Source organism: Lepidochelys kempii, chromosome 1 (genome assembly GCF_965140285.1).
Source record: "Lepidochelys kempii isolate rLepKem1 chromosome 1, rLepKem1.hap1, whole genome shotgun sequence".
Taxonomy (NCBI): domain Eukaryota; kingdom Metazoa; phylum Chordata; order Testudines; family Cheloniidae; genus Lepidochelys; species Lepidochelys kempii.
The window spans coordinates 166,247,621-166,272,173 of NC_136380.1; the positions used below are offsets into that span (position 1 = coordinate 166,247,621).

Sequence of the window (24,553 nt, forward strand, 5' to 3'; positions counted from 1 at the left end):
CTCTTTTTAAACATTTATTTTAAAAAAAATTAAAAGCACATTTGCAGTACACTGTGTATGCACAGAAGGCTGAAATTCTTCCCTAAGCTATAAAATACTAAAGATCAATGTTGGCAATTAGGGACTTCGCTTCCAAGTAATCAGATACTGAACCAAATTCTCCACTACCTTAAAAAGCATCAGTGTACTTGTGCCCATTTACACCAGCAGTGAATTTGGTCTCTTAAATGTACAGTAATTCTCAGTTGTTGGACTGCTTACTTTGACTGAACATCAACAAATAGGCATTGAAACATTCTTTTAGAAGAAATTTTCTATGGAACAGGAAATTAATGCTTTGTGTTTATGTCAACATTCTAGATATTTTTTCACATCAAAGAATGTGTCAACCTTAAAAGCAGTTGCACCAAAGCACTTAAGTATGTGCTTAAATTGATCCCTATTCAGCACAGTGCTTAAGCATGCTTAGGATTAGGGCTGAATGGGTCTTTGATGGGTTAAAGATTTTAAATTCTAGTTGAAAGCCTATAAATATCACCTTTCCTCTTCCTTCTCCTGCACTTCTCCCTGCCTCTGAATCACTCCCTGCATTGAGCACCTTTGGCTGCTAATTTTTTTCTTCTCTGATGGAAACTTACAACAAAAAAATAGTTTTAAAAATAACCAAAACTTGATTATCACACTTTTTGGAGGGTTTTTTTTTTTACATAGTAGTTATGACAGTTTATCTCCATTTCACAGTATGAATGGACTCTACAAATATACTTAAATGATTAAACAAATGTCTCAGAACATCAGAGCTTCTGCAGTTCTGTATTCAGAAGTAGATATGAGTCTGCTGATAGAGGCACCTTAGCTGCCACAAGAAGTACTACAGAATGTATTAAATGTTCTGATTAAATATTGATTCTGAAGTGTCATTTTCAAAAGCCTTATTTTTAACCTTTCTGATGTAGTTTAAAACTTGAAATTTTTTGTGAAATATGTGCAGTGAATGTCCTTACCAAATGTTATTCTAAAATTATCTGTATTAATCACAACGGAAATTTCAGATGTCTATTTTGATCTTAAAGTATTGTTCTCATCTTTCATTTTTCTTCTCTTTGTAGAATTTAATTATAGAGTGGAAACCATGACTACTTCATTTATTTAGTATTATTTGTCAACATACAGTCTTCTGAAAGGAGTTTTGGATTGAAAATATTAAGTTGACGTTCGTCTTTTGGAAGTTTATGGGTCCAGATCCCACTCTCTGATTAAAGATTACTGAATTTTTGTGCATTTGAAAACCTTAAAACTCTTGTTGTCTGTCTTTATAAAATTAACTACTGTAAAAATATTAATTGCATGGGTTCTATAACTAGAGGGGTAATCAAAATGTTGCAATATAAAAAAGTACCTTTAAAACTAAGGTGAAAATGATCATTTTAAATGTAAAATGACATTTTCTGATAGAATGTGAGATTTAACTGTTATAGGCCCTCTCTTGCTAAATGAACTACATGGACTAAGTGCTTGGAAAAAGTATTTTAAAATTATCATAGACTGCTCCATAGGATGTGATAACGTCAAAGTAATAGCTGACTTAAATTAACCAGGTAGTATGTTGTTGAGTCTTCATGATCAAATTTATAAAATCTTATGCTCCAGCTGAAATTCTACTTCAACAAAATTTTAAAATTCAATATACAGGGTATTAAGTCCACTGATATTCTCATCTCGTATCTGTTGTATACATAACATCAGACATTTTTCTTCACACGTAATATAGTATTTAAAACATTTTGGATAATAAGAATTATTAAGGTTGGTGAGGTACCTTGGATTTTTCCTCTAATTTTTTCCTTTGATGTCTTTTTTTTTTCTTTCACAAGCAGGAGCAACCATCAGGGTAACAGGTACCTGATTACTTACCAATCTTGTATGTGATCTCCATCTCTTCTAGCAGAAAAGATGTATGAGTCTTTTTTTTGCTTCATACATCTGCAGTCTCATCCACATTAAAAACCACTTGTCCACGTACTAAAACAACTGTCATGCCATAAAGTTTGCTTTTTCCTTTCTTAATAGATGAATATTGACAGAAGGAGTCTCTTAGCTTTATTTGCTAGCACTATAGTGAAAAATTGACTTCATCATCTTTTATGAACCAATTAAAGCCTTACACAGCTTGTTTATTTTGTAGAGCAAAATAGAGCTTTGAAGTAACATGAACTATTACCTCAAATTTAATCTTGATGAAGCTTTCAGAAAGTTTTTTTTAATGAGAAACAGATTTTACCTTTTCAAAGTCTAAACAATAGAATAGCTGCTATCCTGGGAAGTAAAATATACTCATATAAAAAATTCAGTTCTTATATGTGAATCAGTGAAAGACAGGAATTTGTTTTGAAGACCTCTGACCAACATTACTTCAATATTTCTAGTTAAAATTAAAGAATAATTGTGTTGTAGTTGATCTTGGACATCATAAAATTAAATTATTTGCCTGATCAACATGGGACTCAAGCAGATTCTGTTGAACTGTAGTTGACTTACATTTATCTTATAGTTAGCTTTACCATTTTTTCTACATTCCCCATGAAAATTAGTAAATGTATGTAGTCTAATGCGATTTTTTCCCCCAAATTACTCCTGCAATTTATGTAGTGTAGTTCAAGATGCATTATATTTAATTACAAATTTATATCTGTATTAGGCCAGATCTACACTAGAAACATTTGCAGGCAGAGCAGTGTCAGCTGAGGTGTGATTTATCTGGAAAATTTCTATGCTGGCAAAAGCTCTAGTCTAAAAGTGCTTTTGCTGGTATAGCTTCTTTTGCTTGCCTAAATGGAATAAGCTATACTGGCAGAAGCTGCTGGTGTAGCTATACTGGCAAAACTTTTAATAATAGAGTAGGCCTTAGACTTATAAAGCACATGATCCAATAATTGTTCATTGCTGGCTACTGAGTGTGTTGCTTTATAAAACAATTCTCAGGAGTCAGAACAGCCTGAAAGTACTTATAGTAAATAAATAACACTGAGATTGTGAGATAAACGAATGTAGATTTTTTTGTAAGCTAAATTTTAGTTGATGATTGCAATTAGTGTCGTCATTCAACAAAACTTTCACTAACAAAATAATTTTCATGTTGTTAATTCCAAATTAAGGCTGACATAGCTATATTAAAAGTTTGAGTTGCTTATGAATTTGAGAATCAAGAACCTTGAACATAATTCCTTCACTTTAGTTAATTATGGAGCATAAAACTATCCATAATAATAGGATTAATGTAACAAATCTCATATTTGAGCTTTTTTAGATAGTGTTAGAGAGAATGTGACGGTTATACTGTACACACTTGGTCACACAAGGAAATTATAAAAGAAGGAATGTTTTTTCATAAGTTTTTAAAAGATGAGGAAGTTGCATGGAGAAAATTATTATTATTCTCATTTGGTCATATTCTAAACAATGATAACTTGCTATTTAAAATACATTTTCTTTTTCTTTTTTTTTTTAAAGGCTGGTGATCATCACTTCATGTGCAGAGAAATGAGTGCCTTAATTTAGGCTTTTTTTAAAGTAAAATATGTACTAATAACACTAATTTTCCATTCATTGTGATACTTAAATATTAATAACATCACCCTTTTTATAAATTGTGAATAAACAATGACCCCATAGCACTTAAAACGTTTTCTGTGCTGTGTTATCACTTGTTTAGAATATACCGTATTTGCCCCAGTTCTTCAAATGGTAAAGTGTAATTTTTATAATTTATTAAATGTGGTGTACAGTAGTGCTTTGATTCAGATAGTTGCATGAAATGTATTCAAGTTGCATCAGCAAATAAGAGTAACATTTTTATATTATTTACAAGAACTAAGGAGGTATTTGTCTTTGTGCACTTAGCAAATGGGATTTTTAAAAGAATGTTGCCTAGAAAACAAATAATCATTATTACTACGTGTACACTGTATACATTATAACTAAACTGCATTGAGGCTTCTGTTTAAGTCCCAAAGCTTGTATTCTTGCCACAATGGAACAATGAGAAATGGGAGATGGTAAGGATCTTAAAAGCAAACTGAAATGCTACTACTGAACACCTTGTTTTCTTTACAGATTAAAGCAAATGGAGTCTATGGCATTAAACTTGAAACACAGTTAAACAATGACCCTTTTGAAGATCTGTCATTTAATCTGCTTGCTGCATCAAAGGTTCAGACATCTGTTCGAATATCACCTGTTCCAACTTTAAACCAAAAGGAGTTGACTTGGTTGCCTTCTGCAACACAAAGCAATGTTAACAGTTTGGATACTGTAAACTGCATGCCAGCTATGCCTCCTAATCCAGCCTATAGCAAATCCCAGGAACATGTACGCAGTTCTCCAAATTCATTGGTTACCAGACTGAACAGCACAAATCCTTTCACTGAAAGAACAGTTAATGCTGGAAACCCGTTTAGAACTGAAATGCAAGAACCTGAAGTAACTTCACAGCTTTTAATAGAAGGACCTGCTGCTTGTAACCCTTTCCCCTCTTTAAATCGTCCAAATCCTAGTAAAGGCAAGCCTATGTTCTCTATCAGTGCTTTTGAAGATAATTTTTATTTGCAAAGTAAATCTTCTATCGTGAAAAATACAAAACCGAAAGGATGGGTAACATTTGAGGAAGAGGAGGATTCCAGTGTAAAACTGAAGACGTCCTCTGAATGTGTTACAGAATTCAAGAGAGTCCGTTCCAGGAAACCTACTGGTTTTCCAGATTTAGTGGGCACTGAACCAGATATATTTCCTGGCTCAGACTTTACCTTTGAAAATGACTGGAATTCTGCTGATTCCTTCTATATGCTGCCAGCAAGAAGACCACCTGCACCTCCTGTACCATCAAGAATAACCCAGACTATATCCCCTACAGATCCTTTTGCCTTGTTAGCACCTAAAGTGTCACCAACACAAGATTTTACAGAAAGATAGACATTCTAAAATAAAAGAGATTTTAAGTTTGTTGCTAGGTGTATCCAAAAGAATAATTGGGCATTGAGGTTATTCTATGTGCAATAATTTATTGTCAAATGCACTGAACCTTAACTCTATTCATAGCAACCACTGTTTGTGTACAAATTTTGAATATGTATATATGGTAGTGCACAAATGAATTGTCCACAATTAGATAAATTTAGATGTAGTAATATTGAAAGGATTAGTCGTTAATCCTCATAGAATGTACAACACTCTTGGAAATTTAGTTTTTGTTTATGAAGCACTTTCATTTCTGTTCTTCTCAGAGGAATTTTAAAATGCTCAAGAGACTTCCAGCTGTTAGACCCCTCCAGTCCCTTTTTACTGTTTGGTAACTGATATTTATAAATATTTACCAAAGAGCAGCAAAGTTTAATCAAAATATTGAATGTGGACAGGTACTATTTAGAAAGTAATTTATAACAGAGGTTATGTAGATTAGTAAGACTTAATTATATTTAAATTTGAGGCACAAACTAAAATAGTTACTTTCAAAATACAAATAAGACCTCATATACTAATATAGTAAATATTAAATTTATTGAGTTTTTTGTCTACTAATTTCCTCCATTTGTTGATGTAAACTTAGAATAGCTATTTAATATTCAGTTTTATTCATTTATTCATCATTCTCTTAAAGGCTTTTTTTCCCCAGAAATTGGAAACTACTAATATTACAGAAGTCTTTCTCTTCACCCTTTAAAAAATAAATCCCATTTTTCATCTTTTGCTTTGATGTTTAAAACCAGGCTCCCGCTGTAAAGATGTGGGTGAGGAAATAAGCAATTATGCAGTGACTTCAGGAGTGTGTTTTGGGCACCATTTTGCCCAGTTTCATCCCTCTCTACTAACTGCTATAGTTTCAAAACCTTGCCTTCAGCAGAGAAAGCAGGAGAGCAGCAGCCCTCTGAGCTGAACGGTACTGTTCTATCAGCCTTCTGTTTGTGATAAATCAGCATTCTTCCCTCCCCCAGAGGTTGTAAACACCATATTTGTGCTGCTTTGAAGTCAGTGGAGGCTACATCTTTTCACATAGGATACTGTAAACATGCAACTGGTCCTGTTTCTATAGTTTTCTGAAGTTCACGATATTTGCATAAAATGTGGTATTTTGGTATCTTGAAGGAATTTAAAATAACAAGTGTTGCTAAAGAAATCTTTATGTATGCTAAAGAAATGGTAATGTTCCTTACCATTCACCGTATCTTTTATAACATGACTTTCATATAAAAAGTTGTGTACATTCATCAAAAATGGAATGCATCAAAATTTTGTTATGAGATGTACTGGGGGTGAGCCACCATACACACCTGCACTTATTGGCTTAGCAAACAATTTATGCTATTTTTGCAACATTTGTAAGTGAATCATAGTTACTAGCATTACATTTATAGCTGCAAAAGAATATGACAATACTACTTCTAAATTCTCCAATACTATCAAAATATTCCATTCAGAAATAATCCACTCTTCCTTTAACAGTATAATTAGGAGATGCTGTTGGATAGAAGTTACAGTAGTGAGTTTTATATTGTGCTTTTTTTCTGTTCAGGTCATTAAAAAGTTCCTGTAAATTTTAAACACAGTACCTGTGATAAACTTTGTGCTTCAATATGTGAATTAACTAGTTTAAACTGTGGCTATTAATATCTATGTGATTGGTGGGTTTGGTGTACAGTCTTACATTAGCAAAACAATTTTGTTTTGGAAACTTTGCTTGTGCAAATTGCAGCTTTGTGATAAATATGTTCCTTGATGAATATTTAATTACAGTGCTTACAAACTGCTGTCTAAAATGTACTTAATATGCAGCACCTCAACACTTACATGGGATTAAGGAGTTTGACAAAATACTGCACAAAAAGATGCTAAAGTATATAATACAAATAGCTAACCACTCTAATGTGTATTACTGGAAATAATTACTACCAAAAGTACTAAAATACTGAAGTAAAATTAGAAATGCTAAACGTATTTTCATGAATTGTGTTCCCCATAGTAAATTGCTCTGTTAATGTGTAACAATTTTATTGCTTGTGGCACACAACATTTATGATGGTATACTTTATAAAACTGCAGTATTAAAACTCGGTGGCATACAACATTCCATACCTATCCTGTGAAATGCAGTAATGTATTACTGAAGTAAATATACCTGTCTTTAAGAAATTTATCTTTATTCTCTTTTATTTTTGGTACTTACATGGCCCCTATTACCATGGTATGTGAGTGCCTCATGATCTATAATGCATTTATTCTCTCAGTACCCCTGTGAGGTAGGAAAGTACTGTTATCTCCATTTCACAATGGGAGAACAGAGGCACAGAGAATAAGTGACTCAACCAAGGTCACAGGCAAAGCAGACAGTTGGATCTCAGGCCAGGGGTGAAAATTCCACACCCCTCGGTGGCATACTTATCTCGACCTAACCCTCTGGGTGGACAGCAGTATGTTGACAAAGGAGCTTCTATCAGCATAACTACCATCTCTTAGGAAGGTGGATTAACTACCCCAGTGGGAGAAGCTCTCCCGTTGGCATAATAGCATCTTCACTAAAGCACTATTGTGGCACAGCTGTCGTGCAGTAGCGTTGTACATGAAGACCAGTCTCCAAAGTCCGAGGTTAAAACCCTAACCACAGGATTGCCCTTCCTCTTCTAAATTAAAGGGTAATGTCGACCGCAAATAGAGACCCACACAGGGATCCCTCCTGCTGCTGCTTTTTAGCTGGGCCAGAGGACAAGCAGCTTCCATTGCTGCTATTGCGTCTACTTCTGAAGGAGGAACAGCCACTGCCCTCACTAAACGGCCCCTTCACCATCAAATCATTCTTCCATTCTCTTACATTTCCAATTCACCTTGAATTGATAACTTTAAAATCTACTTTTCTGAATTAGTAGTGTCCTTTTAAAACATATGGTCATTTTCTGATAATCTTAGTCACAAGACTTTTTACCCATGGATAATTAATTTTCACAGTAACGTGGTGAATTGCTTTACATTATGTATATTAACAGATCTGGAAGTATAAAGTAAGTGCCCAAATTTGCAATGATCTTGGATCAGATAGGCACCCCCTCTCAGCTTTTGTAAATTATCTTAGAGGTGCAGCTATTTTAGTTTGGAGTGTAGATATTTTTCCCACCAGGATCTTGTCTATTCACAGTTAATGGGCATTGATCCCTTTCATAGCCAGACTGAGACTGGCCGCTGTGCAATCACTTTGGATGGCTGCAGCCACCACTGGTGTGTTGAGGGCACTAGGAGATGTGCTATTTCTTTACGGTTATATTCCTTTCTGTATATGTTCTGAGGTAACTCCCCACCCCTGCCCACTGTAGGCAGGGTAACTCTCGCCGTACAATACATGCCTGGAAAAAGAGAAACCCCTGAAATTACCCTCTTGACTGTTCCCAGTACCATGCTGTCTGGGCTTCCTTCTGCCATTTTAAAAAGTATTGACATCTTTTATTAAAAATCAAGAAAAAATATTGCAGAAGGCTTTATATTCACACTTGTCTTATTGCTGGCCTGCTGCAGTGGCACCTTTACTAGTAAAAGTGCTACTGTAGCCGGGACTCCAGTGTTTCTTCACCACATCATCACATGCGGCACAGAGAAATAAAAATGTCTGGCCTGGCCTACACCACTCATTCCACTATTGGTAGCGCTGCTATTAAACTAGCAGCAGCCAAAGAGCTGTCAATTCCCAGGACAGGATGTGCAGCTAAAGGCTCTGTCGTTTCCACTGCTGCTTCAACCCTTGCTGTGGTCCCAGCACCCTGGGCCTTTAAGCTAAACACCAGCTACCACAAAACCCCTGATAAAATCCTGAGAGTTGGTAACACAGCCAAGGTTAGCAACAGAGGCAACTTCTAGACAATGTGTGTGTCCTAGCCTGGGCCGCTGGGACCCCTGTCCTGTTGGGGCAGTTTGTGGCTAGGGTGCTTGGGGCCTCATCCCCCTCAAAGTGTGCAAGAACATATATAATCTACATACACAGTAAATACCAATTGTGAACAGAGCAGCTCCATATGGATTTCCTGTGCTGCTTGTGGTTGGTATTTAGTAGTAGGGCAGTGCTTCCATCTCTACTGCCTCTGTAACACCTGCCCAAGCTGTGGCTTGAGCAGTAGCCATGATCACAGTGCCCCCTAACTGCACTGACAATCATCATGACTATGGCCACCTCTTAGGTAGATCTCTACAGGGCAGTGGTGCTGAACCAGGGGTATGTGTACTCCTGGAGGTTCGCAGAGGTCTGCTGGGGGTACACCAACTGATTTAGTATTTGCCTAGTTTTACAACAGGCTACACGCAGTGGTTCTCAAATGTTTGTACTGGTGGCCCCTTTCACACAGCAAGCCTCTGAGTGAGACTCCCTTTCTAAATTAAAACGCTTTTTTATATTTAACACTATTATAAATGCTGGAGGTGAATTTAGGTTTGGGGGCTGAGGCTGACTGCTCATGACCCCCCTTCCCCATGTAATAACCTCCTGACCACCAGTTTGCGAACGGGGGGGGGCTACAGGAATAGACTCAAGGGGGAGAAAAACTTAATGGTTGCTCTTGCTTCACTGCCTCCCCTAACGACAAGGCTCACACCTGAAAAACAGGCTCAAGGATCACACTGAAATGGAAGTACAATATTTATATTCCAATTGATCCTTTTTCATTTTTGCCATACAATTATAAACTATAAGCAACTTGCCCGTAACAGCGGGCTCTGACACTTTCGCACGTTTATGTCTGATTTTGTAAGCAAAAAGTAGTTTTTAAGTGAGGTGAAACTTGGGGGTGCTCAAGGCGGGTCGGACTCTGAAAGGGGCACAGGCGTCTGGGAAGGCTGAGAGCCCCTTCCCCAGGGGCTGCGGCGGGCAGGCGCTGGGCAGCTCAACGCTGCAAGAGCGGCGGGGGGCCGCTAGGTCTGGGGGCCCGCCAGAGCTCCGGGGGAATCTTTCGGGCAGCGTCCCCGGGGCGCGGCGGCGGAGTCTGGGGGGGTGGCCGGGGTCTGGGATAAGGGACAGCCCGCGGGAGCGAGGGGCAGCTGGGCGCGGGGCAGAGGACACAGGCGCCTGGGCTGGGGGAGCTGCTCGGCCCGGCCCGTGGCTGCTGCAGCGGGAGGTCGCTGGGCCCGGGGCCTGGCGTTTATCTGGGCCGGAGCCACCCCGGGCCTGGCACGGGCCGCCCCTGTCCTAGGCCGAGCCGCCTCTGCGCCCCGGCGGGCGGGGCTGGTTCCTGCTGCAGCCCCGGGGCTGCTGCCGACTGATGCCGCCGGGGCTGGCCCTTTAAGAACCGGCTCTGCTCGGCCTCGCGCCCCGGCCCCGCCTCCAGTCGGTGGAGGTCCCGGGTCGGGCGCGCTCCCCTGGCGCATGCGCTGAGGTGCGGCGTCGGCCCGGCCCCACCGTTCGCGGAGGCTCCTGAGCTGCGGCCCGGCGGGGTCAAAGCACCGCCTCGCCCCCGCCTCCTCCCTGGCGGTTGGTTTCCAGGGACGCGGCGGTTGCTGTGGCTGAGAGGCGGCGCGCGAGGGGGCTCTGGCCCTTCCGGGGAGCGGCGGATCGGACACGCGGCCGGCTCGTGCCACTGCGGAGCGAATCCCGGGCCCCGGGGCGGGTGAGAGACTGGGGAGGAGCCAGGCCGGGGGGAAGCCCAGTCCCGCCGTGCACCGCAAAGTGCGCACACCGCCCCCTCCCGCCGCAGCACAGCTCCCTCCCCCCACGCACCCCTGTGCCCCCTCCACTGCCCTCACACAGCAGCCCCCGTGCGCCCCACATACAGACCCCTCATCCCCTCTACACCCCACAGGCCCCCATAGAGCCCTCTCGCCTCTACGTCCCGTCCCCGCACATAGAGCACTTCTTAGTTGTGACAGGAACATTTTTGTTTAATCATAAACGCATAGATTTCCCTGTCTCTCGTCCTCCTTCCCACTCCTGTCTGCAGCTAACAGGGAAGTTACTTGTCCCTTATGAAAATGTTGGTAGCACACCATTGCCTGGTTCTCAATGCTTTTGCCCTGAGATTTCTCTCTCTCTCTCTTTGATCTGACAGGAAATTGGAGCCAACAACTCCCATCTCCTTTCGGTCTCTGCAGAAATGGTTCAGCTCCATGTGAAGCGTGGCGACGAGAGCCAATTCCTGCTGGAAACAACATGCGGCATCTCCGTGGAAGACTTAACACAGCAAGTCACCAGGATCTACAATCGCAGGCTCAAAGTGCAGCGTATTTGCTCAGGTACTAGCCAAATCCATACACCACACAAGCGACCAGGGAATTCTATCTCTTGTACTTATGTAGCCCCATAACCACATCTGAAAGCCTCAGAGCTATTCATGTGTAGTAGGCAAGTACTGCTATGCTCATGTCACAGTTGGGGAACTGAGGCACAGAGAGAGTAACTAAGTTGGCCAGGGTCATACTGGAAGCCAGTGGCAGAACTGGGAACAGAGTAGAGCTGATTGAAAATCATTCCAATTAAAATTTTTGAACAAAAAAATATGCTTTTGTAAAACTGACATTTTTGGCAGGAAAATGTTGGTTTTGCTGAAAATCAAAATGAGGGGCTCTGTTTCCCCCCATAGCTTTGGGAGCTGGAGAGGCAGCTTCTTTGACCCCAGAGCTTGTAGGGAGGGCTGAACTCCCTGGCTCCCCTGAAATGAAATTTTTGTCAAAAAACCCATCCTGGAAATTTTTTTGCATTTTTGATGTTTCATCCTGATTCAGGGCAATGTTTTGTTTTGTTTTAAATGTTTTTCATAGAAAGGGATTTCTATTTTTCAGGCATCTCAAAAATTAACCATGGAAAGGGACCCTCATGGTAGTCGATGATGATGATACTTTAGCCAGGCCAGAGGAACAAGCAGCCTCCATTTATCTTTGCCACCAGTGCTCCTGAATGAGTAGGAAACAGCAGCCATGTGCTGTCCTCACATCTAGCTTCTGGATCAGCACTTGTACCCATTTGTATGCATTTCTCTTAGCTGGCATAATTCTGTTGTCACTCATGGGTTCTGTGTTGCTTTTTGCGTATTTCAAAGTAGGGTTAAAACCCATTTCTTTATTTTAACATATACTATTTTGATGCCTCATGTTACTTTACAGTCATTAAAACAGTTGTTAAAACCTCTCAGGCCTGCCTTAATGTAGAGACAACATTTCAGTATAAAAATCAGGATATCCTAATGTAACTACATTTTCCAGAAGCATGAAGTCTAAAAGTTGGCAAAGCCAAATTTCAATACTTTGGTGTTTTAGGTTCTCTTCCCACATCAGAAAAAAAAAATTATTATGAAACTGTATATCCTAATAAAGTATAATTGTGCTGTTTTTCAAATTTGTTCGTTTAGTCAAAAAAATATGAAATTAAACAAAGGAGATTTAGGAATTATCGCTAGAAAAAGGTGGTGGCAGTAAAACAGCAGGTGGCACTAGTGTACACCTGCTTACAAAAGTTCCTCTTTGCAGCTCTTTAAAAGCTGAAACTTAGCCTGTTCAAATAAGTGCCTTTGACTTAACATTGTTTTCTGCTTCTAAACTCTGACCTTGTTTTTTAAGAAATGGAGGAGCTGGCAGAACATGGTGTCTTCTTGCCTCCTAATATGCAAGGACTGACAGATGAACAGATTGAAGATTTGAAATTAAAGGATGAATGGGCAGATAAATGTGTACCAAGTGGTGGAAGTGTCTTTAAAAAGGATGAAATTGGACGAAGAAATGGACATGGTAAATGCATCTTAAACATGCATATCTTTGTATGAGCATAACTAAGACATAGCTGTATGAGGAATTTAAAATTATTTGATATTTTGACTAAATGCTGTTGAATTTCATAACAACAAACCTCTAATTTAATCTCAAAGCTCTTAAACGAGAAATCAAGTAGATGTTAGTGTATAGTTAAAATTATCCCAATTGCAATATCTGTCAGCCAGTCCATTTCCTGTAAAGTACATAATTATAAAGTTATTTATAAAAGGAGATTTTTTTAAAGGCAGTTCTAGTAGTATTGGGCAGCAATTAAACTCATAGAAACTGCTTGCTTGGCTGCAGTCTCACAAGAAATGAGACTTGAGAAATGAGACCACATCAGGTCTTGGATTTAGACTTGATTTAACGTTGATATTAATTATTCAAGAGTGAATAACACTATACTGCTTTTCCTCAACATGTATTTTAGATTACATCAAAAAAAAATGTGTTGAACAATAAGGTTGCAAAGTCAGGTTTCAGAGTAACAGCCGTGTTAGTCTGTATTCGCAAAAAGAAAAGGAGTACTTGTGGCACCTTAGAGACTAACCAATATATAGTCTCTAAGGTGCCACAAGTATCCTTTTCTTGTTGCAAAGTCAAGTACTCAGAAATTAGGAAATTTCAGAATTAAGGTTGCCTGTGCAACCATTATTCAGCCCCTAGATATAGTTATTAATAAGATGACCACATACTATTTTTTCCACAGGACCCCAGCCTCATTTAGTGAATGGGTAGATACTTAAGATTTCTTTTTCTCTTCATTCATTAGATGGTCTTAGGCCTTATTTAACGTAGGTTTCCCCCTCTGTTTCTTTTCTCTCCTTTTCCCTCATCTCTCTTCATTGAAATCAGGCAGCTTCCTCCTTGTTCTCACTGCCACGGTGCCAACAGTGTAATCATTGAGATCACAGAAGAGACAGTTTCCTTGTTCTCAGTTTCTGTGCCCCACACCATAAATGACCTTTAGCAAAAGGAAGGAGCAATGACCCTTTTGTTTTTAATTTTATTTTCTTCTTTTTCTATTTTTTTAAAGTTACGTTCATGTAACCACATTTTACATTAAAGGTCAAGAAATTCGAAGCTCTAGTTCCCATAAAAGCGTAGCTCAGAATTTTTTCACAGTATAGAATGAAGAAAATAATATATACAATATGAGCCAGAGCTAATACAGGAGAGTCAAGCTTTATATGTTTCAGTATAACAATAGCATTTAAAAGGCAAAGCCCAATCAAAGTGACCTTCTGGGTGCATGTCATAAATCTTACCCTCGATTGTAAAATAGTGTTTTTGTTTCTTGTTTAGAGTACAATCAAGAAACTTGATTATGAATTTGTAGACTTATAAATAGTGAAACTAAGTAGCATGCCTTCTGGGTTTGTGATTTAGTAGTGTTTAAATTAACTTGCTTACGGTAGATTATATATGGCATATGTAGGCAGATTTTTATAGCAAGAAATATTAATGTATTGTATTAAAGATGCATCTATTGTTTTTAAGCTCCAAATGAAAAAATGAAAGAAGTTTTAAAAAAGACAGTAGAGGAAGCTAAAGCACAAATATCTAAGGTAAGATTTTAAAGTGACGCTGAATCTTTCAACAGTGTTATGGATGCTACATAGCTCTTCTGTTTTTCAAAAATAACAGATTAATTTTTCATTTGAGTGCAAAGGACAGTAATTTCAAGTAACAATGTAAAATAATTTGAATAGTCTGATAAAAACTGTGAAACTCCAATTCATCATTTTCTTAATGACTTGTGGCAAGATTTTTTCAGTGAGTTGCAGAATCAGATATTAAACTCTGAGTGAATGCTGGCATCACAAATTTTGCATTAAATAATTAAACCACATTTCATTCCACTCACATGCTCTTCATTTTTTATTTGTTATTGATACATTCTTTGAGTGAATGCTTGTCAGGTTTTCTAGTGGAAAAATTAACTACATTCAGAAATTTGTAGATTAATATTTACTCAATTATATGTAAAACTACAGCACACTATATTAATGAGCAATAGGTATTTTAAAGTAATTGAAATGAGGTGGTCTAGACTCGATGACCCAGGGGTTCCTTCCAGTCCTGTTATCACTTTTTCATAGCCTAGATGATTTAAGCCCCGATCCTTCCGAAGCTTATCCACGTGCTTTAATTTAACCACATGTAGTTACACTGAATTCAATGGAATTAGGCATGTGCATATGTCTTTGCAGGATTGAAACCTAAATTATTCAATTCCACTTTAAGAATAGCTATATATTTTATGTTGACACACTACTTGTTTATGACATAGAAGCACAAATGCAGTAATGACTTTTTATTCATATACTTTTCCTTGTAAATCATGGCTCTTTGAAATTCTTCTAAAGTACATAAGTTGACAGAGAAATGTTGCAAACAATGGGGATTTATATTACTGTTTTTTAGTCCCATTAGATTTAAAATGAACATGCTATTTTTTTAGGTTGGGGGCTATTCTACATCTATAGTGGCATTATAGTGGCGACCCCCTCCCCCCCCGTCGCTCACTCTTTCCCACCCTCACTCACTTCCACTGGGCTGGGGTAAGGGATTGGGGTTTGGGAGGGGGTGCAGGCTCTGGGCTGGGGCTGAGGGGTTTGCAGTGTGGGAGGGGGCTCTGGGCTGAGCCTGGGGCAGGGGGTTAGGGTGCAGGAGGGCGTGAGTGCTGCAAGCTCTAGGAGGGAGTTTGGGTACAGGAGGGAACTCCGGGCTTAGACAGAGTGTTGGAGTTCAGGAGGGGGGTGCTGGATCTGGAAGGGGGGTCAGGGCTGGGGAAGGGGGCATGGGGTGCAGGACGGGTTATGGGGTGCAAGAGGGGATATAGGGTGCTGGCTCCAGGAGGGAGCTCAGGGTTGGGGTGTGGCCTCTTGCCGGGCAGCACTTGCCAACCGGGAGCCGTCGGAGGTGGCAGAGCGTGGCTGCCACTCCCAGAAGGGGCCAACGGACCCCTGGAGGGCACATGGCTCTGCGTGCTGTCCCTCTCGGCAAGCACCGCCCCCATAGTTGTCCTGGCCAATGGGAGCTGCGGGGACGGTGCTTGCAGGCAGGGGCAGCGTGCGGAGGGAGACCCCTGGCACACACACCTTAGTGACAGCCACGCTGTGCCACCGGAGACCGCAATCGACCTGAAGAGCCTTTAGGATCAACCGGAAGAGCCTCTTGGATCGACTGGTTGGTGTCCACTGTGCTGGAGCATGCTTGCAACTTGCTTACTGTATACTCTTTGCGTCGTGTTCCCAGATGCCATAATGATTTCTCAGGAACCTATAGGATTTTTGGCACAGATTGGAGAGAAGATGGCTGGAGAGCCATCTGTAACCTGATAGTCATTGCACAGAAGACATTATGAAGGCACACTGTTGCACTAACTTAGGCAGAAATATAATTTATCCTTGTCCATGGACATTGCCAGGTACCTTCCAGCTGAAATATTTGTTAGTGAGCAGTTTGATTAATCATGATTGACTCTTCACCCATCCCTCTCCCTGTTTGTTCCTTCAGCTTGTTGATGTAACTCTTTTATTTGTAGTATTAAACTAGAACTCAGAATTGGTCTCGGAGTCTATGACTAAGAGAGTCAGGGGTCCCTGAATTCCTATCATGTTCAGTTCAGTTTCTTATTTTGATGTCTCTAGTGTTTTGGGTTCCACGTCTGCATCACTTGACTCTGATTCATTTTGGTTGGTTAAAGCAGTTGATGTAGCTATAATATCGCTGCCAGGGATTATCAGTGTTCCACTTAGTAAGGATGTTGACCATTTTCAAACATGCAGATCTTGTCCTCAAGGATTTGCCACTTGATAGTAGGTTTTTGCCAATTGTTGTCCAGTCTCCTACCTTCCCATTTTCCATGATGTGATTTGAAAAACAGTGACCATTCTCTACAAGGTTTAAGCACTACTGACATCTTACATGTGTTCCAGTTTGGGTTCAGCAATCCCCTTGTAGTGACCCTGCTTACGAGAGCCATGAATTATGATCTCCTCATTTTAGTTTACAATGTTTGGCCATTCTGGTCGTGCTGGACATCTCAGCAGCTCATATATATGAGGCCTCTTGGCAATATCATTTCTAAGTATGAGATAGATTATTAGTATAGTGCTGAGATGCAATTTTGTGTCCCTTGCTAAATTGAATCCTGCAGATTTGGTCTCTGCTCTAGAGGAATGCCTGCATGAAATTTGCTGCTAGAGACTGTATTTTAATTTCCTGATCATAACTATTACATAGCATTGCTGTGTTTCACCATGGAGGATGCTGCATGTAAGTAGTGGATTGAAATTAGTCATATATTGTATTTTTGTGAAGTGCCTTGGGTTGCTTTTGAATGAAAGGTGAAAACATGTTTTTTATTTGTATATACATTATTTATAGCTAAGAGCCTTAAAATATGGTCAATTTACTTGGGTTTGGAGGTAAATTTGTTTTCAAATTATCAGTCCATAATGATGAAAATGAACACATACAGTACTTTTCTTGCCAAGTTTGATCTTACAGATTGGGTGGGGAGCAATATATTGTACTTGCCAGCTAATGAGGCTAGTAACGGCCACAAGGAGGCATCATTCTTTTAGTCTCCTTTTTATAACTCCCTGTATTGAAAACTTTGGCGAGGCAAAATTCATTAGTGAAATATAAAAGTTTGTTTCAGCTGCTTCTTGTTTCTTCTAATCTGTGCAGTGATTATTCCAATCATATGTTTGCAGTGTTGGAGCTGTGACAGTCCCAGGATATTAGAAAGACAAGGTGGGTGAGGTAATATCTTTTACTTAACTGACTTCTGTTGGTGAGAGAGACGAGCTTACACAGAGCTCTTCTTCAGGGCACCAACAGAAGTTGGTCCAATAAAAGATATTATCTCATCTACCTTGTCTCTCTATTAAGGTCATACAGCAATTAAGTGTCTGTGCTGCTACAGATCTCCATATGAGCTGCTCAGAGTGCTAAGCATTACCTTAAGAGCAGATCCCATTTGTGATTTGCTCATTCTTGTCTTTCATTTGCAGGTGCTCTTTTATCTGAAGTCTCAGGTCTATACGACCCCTTCTCTAACCCTCATTTGATTTTTACTACTTTTTAACTTTTGTCCATGAATCACAAATAGTCAAAATAAGAAATTTCCCCCTCCAGTTTCTGCAGTCATCGGTACGCTTATTTGAGTGCCTGTGTTCAATAAACACCTACAGCAGAAATTTTATTAAGTTGTGTAGCAGGCATTCAATGGATATTTGAGATTTCATTCCTTTGCCAATAAAAGCAAATAGAATAACAAGACAAAAGTTTACTGCTATATGCAGCTGTTTTATGAATCAGGATAAAAGAGAACTGAGAGTGATTTGCTCTGACATAAATATCTGTTTAGCCAGTTGGCTTCATTTAAATATCACACTGTTTAACATTGTGAACTGATTGCAAAACAGATGCTTTCCTCCTAACTTAATTACTTTGTTTAAATTTTAACAATGGCTCCTGTCTGTATCTCAGAAACAAGTTCAAGCTAATGTATGTGTTAATATGGAGATGGTGAAAGATGCACTGGACCAGCTCCGAGGAGCTGTAATGATTGTTTATCCGATGGGATTGCCGCCACATGATCCAATTAGCATGGAGTTTGAAGATAAAGAAGACTTGTCCGGAACTCATGTATGTAGTAACATATTTGGGTTACATACAGTGATTTGGTTCAATTTATGCTCTCCTAGGAAAGGAAGGAGAAATTCTTCATTTTTATATGACTGTAATTATTTGATTTCTTGTACACATTCTGATTTCTTGTTGGTTTCTAAATATTTTTGTCTCTAATGGTTTTTAAAAATACATGAAGTGTCAATAAATTAATTTAAAAATAAGATGAACAAACATATATTCAGTTAAAGTGCCCCATACTAATGTGAGTTCATGTAGTTTTATTTGGTTGTCCACTTGAAATAGCTGGTATCTTTATAACACCACCTGTGAGAATTAAACATTTTGAGTGATAAAACGGGAGTCAGAATTGAGGAGAATAATACTGTATTGGAGGGACCAAGACAATACAGATTAAGATCAGAGGAAGAAAGATATAGCGGTAACCCTTTTTTAATAAGGATAGAGGGTAAAATTAAGGGAATTTTAAATGTTAACTGAGCTTGTTGTTGTTACTCCCAGAGGGAGTTGTTACTCCCTTGATGTTGTTACTCCCATAAACTGACTATGGAAGGTTGCTGCAAGAGTCTCTGTTTATGCAAAAATTACTAGTGTTGTATTTTTTCTTGCAAATTATAATTGTCACAGGCTGGACTTGAGGTTATTGAAGAGTCTGAAGCACAATTGTGGTGGGCAGCAAAGGAGTTAAAAAGAACAAACAAACTTTCAGACTTCGTGGGCAAAAATGAAAAAACTAAAATCATTGTCAAGCTACAGAAAGTGAGTATTACTGTCAATCTCTACTTATGATTCAGTGCTGACTTTTTTTACAGCAGAGAATTTCTAATTGATTTAGAAAATGGATCTGGTTAATTTCAGCTTGGGTCTCTCAAGGTTATAAAACCAAGACTGACTTAAAGGCTTCAAATACTATAAGTCTTCTGTTTTTATTAATTCCTTTAGTCAGCAGTGAAATCCTGCCCATACCCCCAGAATATACTTTTGAAAGAACAACCAAAAATTGCAGATATTAAGGTTTGCATTAGACTAAAAATTAAATAAAAATGCCATTTGATGGAAGTTGAGACAGAACATTTGTTCTTCAAGTGATTGTCCTCATGGATTCTCTTTCTGATACATGTGCATCCTATGTGCAAGATCAGATTCTTTTGGCCACAAGTGTCCGTTGGGGTTGCATCTGCACCTTGGATGCCCTCACCGCATCCCCTCACACCTGAAGTCATAAAGGATGGAGTGTGCCCAACCATCCCTCCATTCCTTCTTACTGACTGTGGCTGCTAGACAGAACCCCTGGAGTGTCTGCTTCCTTGTCTATTGTGTGACTTTCCTAGTCTCTGTGTGGGTGGGTGTGTGTGTGTGTGTGAAGGTAGGTAATGTGGTAAGCTTAATTTTTCCTCTTTTTATACCTCTTTTTTTTCTTTTTCTTTTCTTTTTTTTTTAAGTGAAACTTTATTTGTGCTAGGGACTTCCCTAGTACCAGGATGTAGCTAGGATTATGGCTGAAACAAAGCCCAGAGGGTTCAAAATTTGCCTCTCCTTTGATGAGGCTTTTCTGCTCAATGACAGCCACTCAGGCTGCCTTTTTTGTCTTGGTGAGGGGCACATCATCCCTAATAGATGCTCAGTGTGTTGCTTCTTCACCAAGAGGACACACAAGGTGAGAGAGGCCTGTCTTAAACTCTTCCAGAATACTCAGTGAGAGCTTTCTCAGAAACAGAGAAAAAAGGGCTTGAACATTCTTCCTCAGATAACGATCCTCTGAGCTGTGGCTCTACTCCAACCTCGCTTCAAAGAGATCAAACCCTTCAATGACCAAGACTGTCAGCTAACTCCTCCTCCTCCTCCACCCAGTCATGTGAAAGGCATAGGCAGGAACATTGTTCCCACAGTGACCACAGGCCTAGGTCCCTTTTCCCAGGGCCTAGTAAAGTGAGGCAAAGATTTTTTGAGGTCACTCACCCTAAAGGCACTTTACAGCCCAGGTTGAGTCCTTAGATGTCTTAGCAAAACCTGGTAACCAAGTGCACATGGTAACCTCTGATACAGCTGTCCACAGTTCACTTGGTACCAACTTCTCAGTACCAAACTGCATGAGTATTGGCACATGTGGTCCTGGCACCATGACTGAGGAGCTGACCCCTGTAGTGCATATGCTCCTGGTACCAGCTTTCTTAGTACTAAGTATCAGAGGGGTAGCCATGTTAGTCTGGATCTGTAAAAGAGTCAGAGTCCTGTGGAACCTTATAGACTAACAGACGTATTGAAGCATAAGCTTTCGTGGGTGAATACCCACTTAGTTGGATGCATGTCGTGGAAATTTCCAGAGGCAGCTATAAATATGCGAGCAAGAATCGGGCTAGGGATAACGAGGTTAGTTCAATCAGGGAGGATGAGGCCCTCTTCCAGCAGCTGAGGTGTGAACACCAAGGGAGGAGAAACTGCTTTTGTAGTTGGCTAGCCATTCACAGTCTTTGTTTAATCCTGAGCTCAGACTAACAGTTCCCCCACCACTCAGGGTTAAACAAAGACTGTGAATGGCTAGCCAACTACAAAAGCAGTTTCTCCTCCCTTGGTGTTCACACCTCAGCTGCTAGAAGAGGGCCTCCCCCTCCCTGATTGAACTAACCTCTTTATCCCTAGCCCGATTCTTGCTCGCATATTTATACCTGCCTCTGGAAATTTCCACGACATGCATCTGACGAAGTGGGTATTCACCCACAAAAGCTTATGCTCCAATACTTCTGTTAGTCTATAAGGTTCCACAATACTGTTTGCTGCTTTCTTGGTACCAAAGTTCTTCTCAGTACCAAGTGATCTTGCAGTGACTACACAACATGAGTCACCATTGCTCTTCTCAGCCAATAAAACATCTTTTGCTTCATTGTTTAGTAGTACTACTACAGTACGAATCAGCTCTTCAGCTGCAGTAGTGGGGGAACTCAAGATCACCAGATAGGGTAGCTCAAGTCCTCTCCAAGAGATCTAAATGATTTTTACACATACCCAGATCCTGGATCACTGGGAGTGACATCAGCAGAGACCCACAAAGATAATGATGGAAAACAAAGATCCCAAAAAGCTAAATTTATTTGGCAAAATGATTTATTCATTATCAAGTCTGTAGATGTGCATCTCAAATTACCAGGAGCTTCTGTCAAAATCTGGTTACCTTAATTTGGAAAAGGTAACACGATTTATAGAGAAACTCCCTCAAGAACATAGGGAGGAACTGAAATTTATTGTCTGAAGGACAGTTCGTAGCTTGAACATCAGTATAGGTTGCATTAACTGCTTATGATCTGGCAGAACTCTCAGTAGCCACTTCCATTGCCATGTGCAGGGCTTCATGGCTCCAGTCTTCAGGACTACCAAAAGAAGTCCAGATGAAGATAAGGGATCTCCCTTTTGAAGACTGTGATCTGTTCAGTGTGCATATTGCAGTCACATTCCTGGCCCTGGAACAGTCTGCATAGTGGAGCTGCCAGCCCAGAACCACAAACCACTAGGAACAGCAGCACAGTGAAACTGAGTAGAATGTCAGTTTCGTATATTTGGTTTTGGAAACGCCATGTTTTGGTGTTTCCTAAATGAAATTTTTGATTCACCAAGAAATTTTGTCAACTTGGTTTCATTTCAATGAGGAACAAACCCAGATTTCTGGTCATATTTGTGGATATTATACCTTAAGTATTCTACACATTAACATCCTGGGCCAAGATTTTCAAAAATAAGTACCTAAATTTAGGTGCACAAAGCCATATTTAGGCACTTTAGTAAGCAACCTGTCTTTTGAAAGTGCTGAGCAGTCATCTGCTGTCATTGAAATAGCCTATTTTATCATTTGTTATGTAGGCCTGTTTCTGGGATGTGCAGAGATATCAATACTATTTAATTTCATACTTACATGTTATATTAGCATTTGTACCATCCTTAGTATCCAAGATTAAAGATGAAATCTAAGTATACTTCTGTTAAAATGTAAATTTTAATTGCTTCTCATAGATTAAACTGTTTGTGTCATGAATACAGTGTACATAGACAAACTGGTTGAACATGGATAAAACTAGTCTTTGAATTTAAAATTCAACATAATTGGGGGGGAAAAGCACATCATGTGCTTCACAAATTTAGATACTAAGATTGTTATGCGTATGAGGACAATAGTGAGACATCTTTGAGAATCTTAGAATTGTGGAAGAATAGAATTTAAACAAGACATTTTAAAAAATGTTTTATTATTGGGTTTGTTTTGTAACCTTAAGAATTGCACTATTAAAGCCAATGACAACTTTGCCATTGACGTCAGTGAGTACAGGCTAAAGCTTTGTGAAACATTTTAATTACTTTTATAGTAGAAATTTCAATATTTTTAAGTTCATAAATAAAATAGACAGAGGCCACATCATCAAGCTCACAACTCCCTTGACTTTAATATAACTGATTAGGCCCAAAAGTGGAGGAATATTTCTCAGTTAAATTAAACCTTAACGTTGATTCTTCTGTCTTATAGAAAGCCAGGAAACTTGACGACTTACTGTTTGAGGAAATATTTGTTTAGCACCTTAAGATTCTTGTGTACTTATTTTTTTGTACTGAACGTACCATCATGAATAATTTTTATCAATTTACTTTCAGAAAGGACAGGGTGCCCCATCACGTGAACCTGTGATAAGTAATGAAGAGCAAAAACAGATGATGCTGTATTATCACAGGAAGCAGGAGGAACTCAAGGTAACAAGTGATTCTACTGTGTTACATGACACAACAAATAGAGTGAAGCAAATATAACTAAATCTCTTTTCAGTTATTTCATAAAAGCTTCTTTGTTAATTTTATTTGAAACAATTTTATTTGCAGAAATTAGAAGAAAATGATGACGACTCCTATTTAAATTCAGAATGGGCAGACAGTCATGCTTTGAAAAGACAGTTTCATGGTGTAAAAGATATTAAGTGGGGACCAAGATGAAGCTCTCCAAACAGACTTTGCCTCTTTAGAAATAAATAAATAATTGACCCACCCTTGTTTTGGAAATGACAAGCACATTAGTAAACCTCAGTTAGCATTTGTGGCAAATGTTGAAATTTCCAGTTTCTTAGTAGAGGTTCATTTTAAGCTTGAGTTTTTCAATGAAAATGTCACATTTCTATTAACTGTCTATAGCAGGATTCTTCTGTAGTATGACTATGTAGATTAAACATTGTAAATTTTCATAATTCTGTTTTTACAAATGTTTGTAACTGGAATAATGAAATCTTAAATTATTTTGCAAACAGCATTCATAGCTAATAAAAATAATTAAATGGTTGTGCTGGTAGCCTTAAAGTTCTCCTTTATTTTGAAAATCAGTTTTCATGTGTACCATCTTGAATCAATGCAAATTCAGTGGTGTTAGCTATTTGTTTGTATCTTAACCCCCAGGTTAATTTTAAACTGTCAGTTTTTAAATGAATGGATTTTTGTTAGCAATTATTTAAACAAAGTAGTTTTGTTTGAACACCGATAAAATGAAACTTTTTTGGTATGCTTCAGTTTCACTCCACATTTTCCTTATTTTCCACTTTTTTCTTTTAAAACTGAAAGCAAGGAACTGAGCGCAGTTAATAGTATCTTGTTTTCATATATCATCATTTTCATGTGTAGACTAAAGGAAATCCAGTTGTAAATGATTAGCATCATTTCTGAATAGGATTGAGACAATGCAATAGCTGTGTCTATGTGAAGGTGAAATTTTTAAGATTGTAAAACAAGTTAGGCTTTGGAAACAGTTACAGCGGTTGTATCAACATCACATTTTTCTTTCAAACAGATACTTTTTAATTTAACATTTATTATAAAAGTGGCCAGTTATAATTGAGTTTCCATTATAAGCTTGATTTTGGCCCCTCTCTGAAATCCCCACAAATACTTATATTGCTCTCAAAGTTTATAGCAGTAAGTCTGGGTTCAAGATACAGGGTGGTTGGGGTTTTTTTGTTTTTTTTTATCAGATTTAAAGTGAACTGGACATGGGGCTTCTGAATTATGGCACCTTCAAATAGGAATGTTCACGAGAGTTCACTTGTTGCCAAGTGGTAGAAGAAAAGGAAGATTCTGTTAGCTGAAATCCAGTGCACAGTACCAA

The 24,553-nt window shown here is 39.1% G+C and overlaps 2 protein-coding genes across 13 annotated transcripts in view; both read left to right on the forward strand.

Moving 5' to 3' along the window:
• Nucleotides 1-7,182, forward strand: part of SYNJ1 (synaptojanin 1) — a 107,566-nt gene extending 100,384 nt beyond the window's left edge. For 6 of the 10 annotated variants that reach the window (XM_073362090.2, XM_073362107.2, XM_073362119.2 and 3 more), the window contains one exon: nucleotides 4,114-7,182. In XM_073362090.2, coding sequence (XP_073218191.1) covers nucleotides 4,114-4,968 — 855 coding nt within the window. In that variant the 3' untranslated portion in view covers nucleotides 4,969-7,182. Of the gene's footprint in view, nucleotides 1-1,109; nucleotides 1,853-1,874; nucleotides 1,899-4,113 lie in introns of those variants that run through there. The other 4 variants (XM_073362156.2, XM_073362173.2, XM_073362164.2 and 1 more) reach the window with 3 other exon arrangements.
• A 3,173-nt stretch (nucleotides 7,183-10,355) lies between these two features.
• On the forward strand, nucleotides 10,356-23,712 carry CFAP298 (cilia and flagella associated protein 298). 3 transcript variants are annotated; one of them, XM_073362246.2, is made up of 8 exons: nucleotides 10,356-10,492; nucleotides 11,067-11,250; nucleotides 12,571-12,738; nucleotides 14,263-14,330; nucleotides 18,268-18,426; nucleotides 19,057-19,188; nucleotides 23,065-23,160; nucleotides 23,287-23,712. In XM_073362246.2, exons 2-8 carry the CDS (start codon nucleotides 11,112-11,114, stop codon nucleotides 23,395-23,397), a joined length of 873 nt encoding a protein of 290 aa, XP_073218347.1. In that variant the 5' UTR covers nucleotides 10,356-10,492; nucleotides 11,067-11,111; the 3' UTR covers nucleotides 23,398-23,712. The 3 variants fall into 3 exon arrangements, with proteins under 3 accessions (XP_073218347.1, XP_073218368.1, XP_073218357.1); XM_073362267.2 differs by having other exon boundaries at nucleotides 10,450-10,628; nucleotides 23,287-23,711; XM_073362256.2 differs by lacking the exon at nucleotides 10,356-10,492 and adding an exon at nucleotides 11,797-11,979 and having other exon boundaries at nucleotides 11,186-11,250; nucleotides 23,287-23,711.
• The last annotated feature ends 841 nt before the right edge of the window (nucleotides 23,713-24,553 follow it).

Excerpts from the sequence above, each read along its gene's own strand:
- CFAP298 (XM_073362246.2), top strand. The coding sequence starts at position 11,112 with ATGGTTCAGCTCCATGTGAAGCGTGGCGACGAGAGCCAATTCCTGCTG. Across the intron at positions 18,427-19,056 it reads AAGACTTGTCCGGAACTCAT|GCTGGACTTGAGGTTATTGA; the intron begins GTATGTAGTAAC and ends TAATTGTCACAG. Across the intron at positions 23,161-23,286 it reads GGAAGCAGGAGGAACTCAAG|AAATTAGAAGAAAATGATGA; the intron begins GTAACAAGTGAT and ends TTTTATTTGCAG.